Source organism: Colias eurytheme, chromosome 30 (genome assembly GCF_061535395.1).
Source record: "Colias eurytheme isolate Ceu_HAF_F1 chromosome 30, ilColEury1 Martin Lab GWU primary, whole genome shotgun sequence".
Taxonomy (NCBI): domain Eukaryota; kingdom Metazoa; phylum Arthropoda; class Insecta; order Lepidoptera; family Pieridae; genus Colias; species Colias eurytheme.
In genome coordinates, this window is record NC_143009.1 from 5,091,865 (window position 1) to 5,099,732 (window position 7,868).

At 42.2% G+C, this 7,868-nt stretch overlaps 1 protein-coding gene across 1 annotated transcript in view; it reads left to right on the top strand.

The window, feature by feature from the left end:
* Window positions 1–6,288, top strand: part of LOC149895834 (putative fatty acyl-CoA reductase CG5065) — a 47,461-nt gene extending 41,173 nt beyond the window's left edge. Inside the window, exons 7-12 of the mRNA XM_090118446.1 lie at window positions 98–199; window positions 1,268–1,460; window positions 1,936–2,042; window positions 3,002–3,134; window positions 5,112–5,369; window positions 6,114–6,288. Coding sequence (XP_089974572.1) covers window positions 98–199; window positions 1,268–1,460; window positions 1,936–2,042; window positions 3,002–3,134; window positions 5,112–5,369; window positions 6,114–6,288 — 968 coding nt within the window. The remainder of the gene's footprint in view (window positions 1–97; window positions 200–1,267; window positions 1,461–1,935; window positions 2,043–3,001; window positions 3,135–5,111; window positions 5,370–6,113) is intronic.
* Window positions 6,289–7,868: the final 1,580 nt, after the last annotated feature.

Here is a 7,868-nt window from a genome sequence, read left to right on the forward strand (position 1 = left end):
ACATGCGCTACACAGACCAAAAAGTTTGAGACGATGTAATAAAAGTTTCACTTTAAAAAATGCAAAAAAATAAAACAATTTTCTTGTACACTTTCAGGTGACAGACCGAACACATACACGTTCACGAAAGCGTTAGCGGAAGACATGTTGATACGCGAGTGTGGCAACCTGCCTGTGGCGATCGTGAGGCCGTCTATTGGTGAGTACAGTGTAAAGTGTAAGTGTAAAGTGAAAGTGGAGGGATAAGTTGTGAGGTTAAAGTGTAAAGTGAAAGATATATTAAGAGTAAGAGTAAAAATTAAGATGTAAGGTTAGTTAAGGTAAAACTTAAAGTCAGAACAGTTTAGAATAACGTGAAAACCAAATAAAATGATAATCTTGGTTAAATATAATAATATGTATTTTAGTAATTTTTGATTAAATTAACTGGAAATTCAATTAAATAACGTAACGGTTGTGTGAACAACTAATTTATTGACAGATAAATCATGTAACAATGTATAAATAAACACTATTTTAACCCAAATAAAACTACTAAATCACTACATAGTTTGTTTGTTTGAATGCGCTATTCTCAGGAACTATTTGTCCGATTTGAAAAATTCTTTCGGTGTTAGATAGCCCATTTATCGAGGAAGGCTATAGGCTATATATCATTACGCTAAGACCAACAGGAGCGAAGCCACGCGGATGAAACCGCGAAGCACTGCTAGTAATGAATAAATCGCGTTTAAACTCCGTTAAAATATAAATATATATATTTATACACAATTAATGCAAACTGTCTGCTTCATTGATAGTATTGTAGTCGTGGAGTGGATTCCTAGTAGTCATAATAAATTGTATTATTTTTACTAAAATAATTTTTAATTTATTTATAATTTTTACTAACAAAAAATGAGTCCTGATTGCTTGAATAAATGAATAAATTATTAATTAAGCATGCATAGCTTCTATCGCGGGCCTTGAGCGCGGGGACCGAATCGAGAAATTCCGTAACGAAAAAACCTCACGCTCCCCACGGGGACGGGCGCGGAGGTGTGGCTTGAAGGCATAGCATGCAATAGCTTTACCGCGGCAGTCTCCGAGTGACACACGTCTTTTTACACGATTTTTATTAGCTTCACCTGTATGTTTGTTATTTTTTTTTTATTTGTTATGTTTCTCTTCTCCATAATACTCGGGTACCACCAGAAGGACGGTACCCGGATCTTTGGAAGGCTTACGTGGTGTTATATTATTAATAGTATTCTAAACCGGTTTCCAGTGCTATCCTCCCTCAAGGAGCCCGTCAAGGGCTGGGTGGACAACTGGAACGGCCCCAACGGCATCATAGCGGCCGTGGGCAAGGGGCTGTTCCGCACCATGCTCGGCTCGGGGTCTCGTGTCGCGGACCTCGTGCCGGTGGACACTGTGATCAATCTGATGATTGTGTGCGCGTGGCGGACGCATTTGAAGCGGTGAGTGGGGAGAGGGGGGGGGGGGGATATGGGTTCAATAGTATGTATCAAACAAATTATCTATTTATTTATCACGCGCCATAGATAGATTTCCTTTTCTATCATGGGCCATGCATCTTATGATATTGAAATAACGAAGGTAAAATATATGTAGTTTTAAGTTAAAAGGTAGATGAAATATTTGAAAATATTAAAAGTAACAAAAAGTCGAAGCATCGTGATTATATATCTTATGCCCAGACGATCTTCATTCAGTGTTTGACTCAAGTATCCTCAATTTATTTAAGCCTTTGTGAATGAATATTCTTATTGTGGTCAATATATTACTTATTCAACCCGGCCTCGTTTTGATTTTTGACATGTACCTTTATTGTACATATAATTTTTGAAACAATTATTAATAAAACTATAAAATACAAAAATATTTTGGTCATAAAAATAACCTATATTCAACTTATTTTCATGTATTTTCCAGAGGTGAAGGCGTAGTAGTTTACAACTGTTGCACGGGCCAACAGAATCCGATCACGTGGAGTCATTTTGTACGGACCTGCTTCAAATATATGAGAAAACATCCCTTCAGTGAGTGATTTTTTTTTTTATTGTATACTAGTTGCTCATCCCGACATTGCTTGGGTTGAGCAAAAACCTAGTTTGAAGTTTTGTGTTTTCTAATCGTAAAATATTTTTAATAAAAGTAATTCCATCCATTTATAAATAATTAATAACATATAACGCTAAAATTGATCTTAAAAGACCTATCAATTACATGGAAAAGTTTTATTTTCATTTGACCACGACAGCATTACAAATAATTATTAACTATATCATGTCATGATGAGTTAAAGTCAAAGTTAAATTTTGTGTTTAAACCAAAGTCAAAGTGAAAGTATAATATATTTATGTCAAAGTTAAATGTTAAAAATTGCATCCTTTAATGCATGTTCGTAGCCATGGTAGTAATATAACGAAAAGATGAAGTCAAAGTTTGATTTTGTGTTTAAGCCAAAGTCAAAGTGAAAGTTTAAATTAAAGTCAAAGTTAAAGTCGGAGTAATAAATTGTTGATAGCAACCCATCTATGACTCGTTTTAACCGCCAAGCTACCATTTCTGGTACCCTGACGGGCAAGGGACCAGCAGATGATGTAGAAGTAAAAATCTGGGTATAAATCAAATTAAAAGTTGATATAAAGTGTTTTTAACCGCCACGCTACCATTTCTGGTAAAAGTCAAAGTCAAAATTAATGCCAAAGTCAAAGTTAAAGTTGAACATCATCCTACAATGACATTATTTTGACTGATCGGTTGGCTTGGTTGGTAGTGACCCTGCCTTCCAAGCCAGAGGTCGTGGGTTCGATTCCCACCCGGGGCAAATATTTGTGTGATGAACAAATGTTTGTAAAATTTATTTAAAATTATATAATATGTATGTTTATCAGCCATCTGGTTTTCAAAACACAAGCGAAAGCTTAGTATGGGATCAGATCGTGCCGTGTGTGAAAATTGTCCTGAAATATTTATTTATTTATTTAACGTGTAGGCGACCTATTCTGGTACCCGGACGGCGACATAACAAGTAACCGGCTGAAGCACTCGGTACTGTCGCTGCTGCAGCACCGCGCGCCCGCCGCCGCGCTCGACGCGCTCGCCACCGCCGCCGGCAGGAAGCCCACGTGAGTGTGCGCACTGACACAGATACACAGACACAGACACACAGACACACAACCGGCTGAAGCACTCGGTACTGTCGCTGCTGCAGCACCGCGCGCCCGCCGCCGCGCTCGACGCGCTCGCCACCGCCGCCGGCAGGAAGCCCACGTGAGTGTGCGCACTGACACAGATACACAGACACAGACACACAGACACACAACCGGCTGAAGCACTCGGTACTGTCGCTGCTGCAGCACCGCGCGCCCGCCGCCGCGCTCGACGCGCTCGCCACCGCCGCCGGCAGGAAGCCCACGTGAGTGTGCGCACTGACACAGATACACAGACACAGACACACAGACACACAACCGGCTGAAGCACTCGGTACTGTCGCTGCTGCAGCACCGCGCGCCCGCCGCCGCGCTCGACGCGCTCGCCACCGCCGCCGGCAGGAAGCCCACGTGAGTGTGCGCACTGACACAGATACACAGACACAGACACACAGACACACAACCGGCTGAAGCACTCGGTACTGTCGCTGCTGCAGCACCGCGCGCCCGCCGCCGCGCTCGACGCGCTCGCCACCGCCGCCGGCAGGAAGCCCACGTGAGTGTGCGCACTGACACAGATACACAGACACAGACACACAGACACACAACCGGCTGAAGCACTCGGTACTGTCGCTGCTGCAGCACCGCGCGCCCGCCGCCGCGCTCGACGCGCTCGCCACCGCCGCCGGCAGGAAGCCCACGTGAGTGTGCGCACTGACACAGATACACAGACACAGACACACAGACACACAACCGGCTGAAGCACTCGGTACTGTCGCTGCTGCAGCACCGCGCGCCCGCCGCCGCGCTCGACGCGCTCGCCACCGCCGCCGGCAGGAAGCCCACGTGAGTGTGCGCACTGACACAGATACACAGACACAGACACACAGACACACAACCGGCTGAAGCACTCGGTACTGTCGCTGCTGCAGCACCGCGCGCCCGCCGCCGCGCTCGACGCGCTCGCCACCGCCGCCGGCAGGAAGCCCACGTGAGTGTGCGCACTGACACAGATACACAGACACAGACACACAGACACACAGACACACAGCCATATATGTACACAACATATATAAATACACTGCACATATATATACAGGATGACTGGTAATTCGACGTGATCCTTCAAAGAGGTTATACTAGAGGTCATTTGCAACAAATTAAGTCCAGTTAACCAGGGGTCAAAAATGGATGGTTATTGAGCTATGACGGATTTTGATATGAAAATTTTCTGCCTTTTTACCAAAAACAATTAATTATGAAAAAACTACTACACTGTTAACATTCAATTGATATTTTTTTGAAAGCCGAAGAATGAGCGATCAGTTTCAAAAAAAACTTGCCTAAAACAGTACATATATCTCGATGCCCAAACTTGCATCACCTCAAAAAGAAAAGGGTCATAGCTCAATAACCATCCATTTTTGATGTTTCCTAGTTAGCAGACTTAATTTGTTGCAAATGACCTCTAGTATAACCCCTTTGAAGGATCACGTCGAATTACCAGTCATCCTGTATATATATGTGCAGTGTATTTATATATGTTGTGTACATATATGGCTGTGTGTCTGTGTGTCTGTGTCTGTGTATCTGTGTCAGTGCGTTCCTTCTTTCTTCTTTTCTTTCTTTCTTTCTAGCTGTTTCTCCTAAATACAGGTTGCCCAGTAACTTGGCATGTACAAATTGTTTTAGTAGCCTTATACTTTTACATGAATAAATAAATAATAAAATAATAAAAATCATTAATTGAACAATTTGTGGGTTAGGTACAAACATTTGAACCCCAAACTAGGACAGCCTGTATTTTGGGGTCCACCTTCCTTAATGACACAATAATAATAGAATAAAAAATTGTATATTGTAATAATTTGTAATAAAATTGAAATATTTCTGTGTGCGTTGAATCTGTACACATTCTTGTCATCTATCTTATGATTAATTCCCCAATTTCAGCATGATCCGCGTCCAAAACAAGCTGGAAAAAGCCTCAGCCTGTCTCGAATACTTCACGACCCGCCAATGGGCGTTCGCGGACGGCAACGTGCGGGAGTTGTGCGCTTCGCTCGCACCGCGCGATCGAGAATCGTTCGACTTCGATGTCAGCGCCATAGATTGGGACAAGTATATTGAATCCTACGTGCTTGGGATACGGTGCTTCTTGTTTAAAGAGAGTCCCGAGACGTTGCCGAAGAGTAGGCGTGTTTTGAGAAGGTAGGTATGGGAAAAAAGGCGGGGAAATAGGGGAAAGGGGGGGAAGTGTGTTTGGGTGAGCGTATTCGTGTGTGTATAGGGGAGGGGTGTGTGAGTGCGTTCGACTTCGATGTCAGCGCCATAGATTGGGACAAGTATATCGAGTCCTACGTTTTGGGAATACGATGCTTCTTGTTTAAAGAGAGTCCCGAGACGTTGCCGAAGAGTAGGCGTGTTTTGAGAAGGTAAGTATGGGGAGGGGGGAGGGGGTAGTATAGTGTACGTGTGTGTGCGTATTGGAGAGGTATGTGTGTGTTTTTGGTAGTGTAGTAAGTAGCTATATGTGAGAGTGCGTGTGAATGGAGAGATATAATATGTGCGTAGTAGTGTGAAAATGTGTGTGGGTAGTTGATTAAAATACGCATATTATTTTTTATTCGTTTAATCGATTCATCAATTTGATTGCAAAATTAAGTTAATAAAATATTACGGCCTATAAGTTTATTATTATAAAATGTTTTGCTTTTCTTTCTGCTAATATTAGTGTTGCTTTGGTTCATATACCGATACTAGCTTTCCGCCCGCTTTGTCTAAAACCTAATAAATTATATACTTAAACCTTCCTCTTGAATCACGCTATCTATTGAAAAAATCCGCATCAAAATCCTTTGCGTAGTTTTAAAGATTTAAGCATACAAAGGGACATAAGGTCAGAGAAAGCGACTTTGTTTTATACTATGTAGTGATAGCACTGTTCTCCCGCAGGCTGCACATAGTGCACACGCTGGTGCAGGTGACGCTGGCGCTGCTCGCGTGGCGCTTCCTGTTCCGTCGCTCGCGCGCGCTCCGCGCGGTGTGGGCGCGCGTGTGCGCCGCGCTGTGGCGGCTCGCGCGGCTGGCGCGGCTCGACCGCCTCGCGCGCCTGCTGCCGCAAGACTGAGCCGCGCCCCACCACGCCGCCGCTTATATACCGCCGCGGGACCGACCGCGTGACGTCACGGTGGATAGGTGAGAGTGTTGACAGTACAAATGTTTGTCGGGTCGTTTCGTGCGGCGTTTCGATGTCGATTCGTGCGTCGCTTGTTTCGATGTCGATTCGTGCGTCGCTTGTTTCGATGTCGATTCGTACGTCACTTGTTTTTTCGTTTGTTACACTGTCACGTGTGTCGGTCGGTTGGTTCAGAGACTGTACGGTTCTTGTTATCGCTAAAAGGATCGACGGTAGAACGATTTTTGCGATATTCGATCGGATTCCCTAATTAATGATATACGCTTACGATCGCCGGAGTCAAAGTCACGCGCGCCTCGAACTCGACGTTCCACATCGCTGCGAATGTTTTTATGGCAATAATAATGTTTTGACGTCAATTTCGTTGACGATTCTCTTCCCGAGCTATAGCCGTTTCGTTGAATAATTGTAATGAATGGTTTCATTTTGTGTTACTCTAACAGCTCAATACAATATTTATTCTAGGGATGTAACGATACCGATACCGATACCGATATATCGGCCGATATAATCGGCAAGCCGATATATCGGTATCGCCGATTATAAAACAACCGATACCGATATCAAACAATTCAAAAAACCGCGCCCAATGAACGATGCGGGAGGCCGCCCGCGCGTGCGCACTTTGTTTTTTGAAAAACCTCTACCAATAGTAAACTTTTATTAGGAACTGATTGTATGTGTAGAACTTAAAGTTTAACTGAATTTGCAAAATAATAATACTAAAATAAATGGTTTTCTTGTTTTTTGATTTGGCATTGTTATTTAAAAGAATACGATTTACAATTGAGTCTCTGTTAAATGTTTATAAATTTTATGCATAATTCACTATTTATTTTTCTACCAAGCCATCGATATCGGTATCGGTATCGCCGATATTTGATTACAAATATCGGTATCGGTATCGTATCGGCAAAATCATGTATCGTTACATCCCTAATTTATTCATTGAAATTTAATGTATAAGTTGTATAAGTGACAGTAGGCTATTTGACAAGGTTTTGAAAACTGTCTCAAATTATTAAGATACATTTATAGAGCACACAAAACACATGTTTCTTATTTTTTTGTAGTTATTAATTGAGAAAATGGAAAATAAAAACATGATATTCAAATATGCCGCCAAAACACAATTTTGAAGAATATGGCGTCTCACGACCACGGTGACGTCACAGCGGCGTAAACATCAACTTGCTCCTAGTACTTATTGTTCGTTTTGTTTTAATTATAGTATAATTAAGATAATCTGTTTAAAAACCAGAAAATGAGTTCTTATAGATAGTGTGTAATTCCTGGATGACCGCTAGTAATCAATACAAACACGTCAATCCTATAAACTGGAGGGCTGAAATGAAAAACAAAGGGCATAACCTAAAAAATGTATACTTCATAATTATTGTGCTATTGTGATTCATGTTTGTAAGTAGGTAAATTTAACTAAAAAGGTAATGAATGACGACTGAAATATTAACTTACGTAGCTGTTTTCACATTTCTCAATTCAGGAGCGTA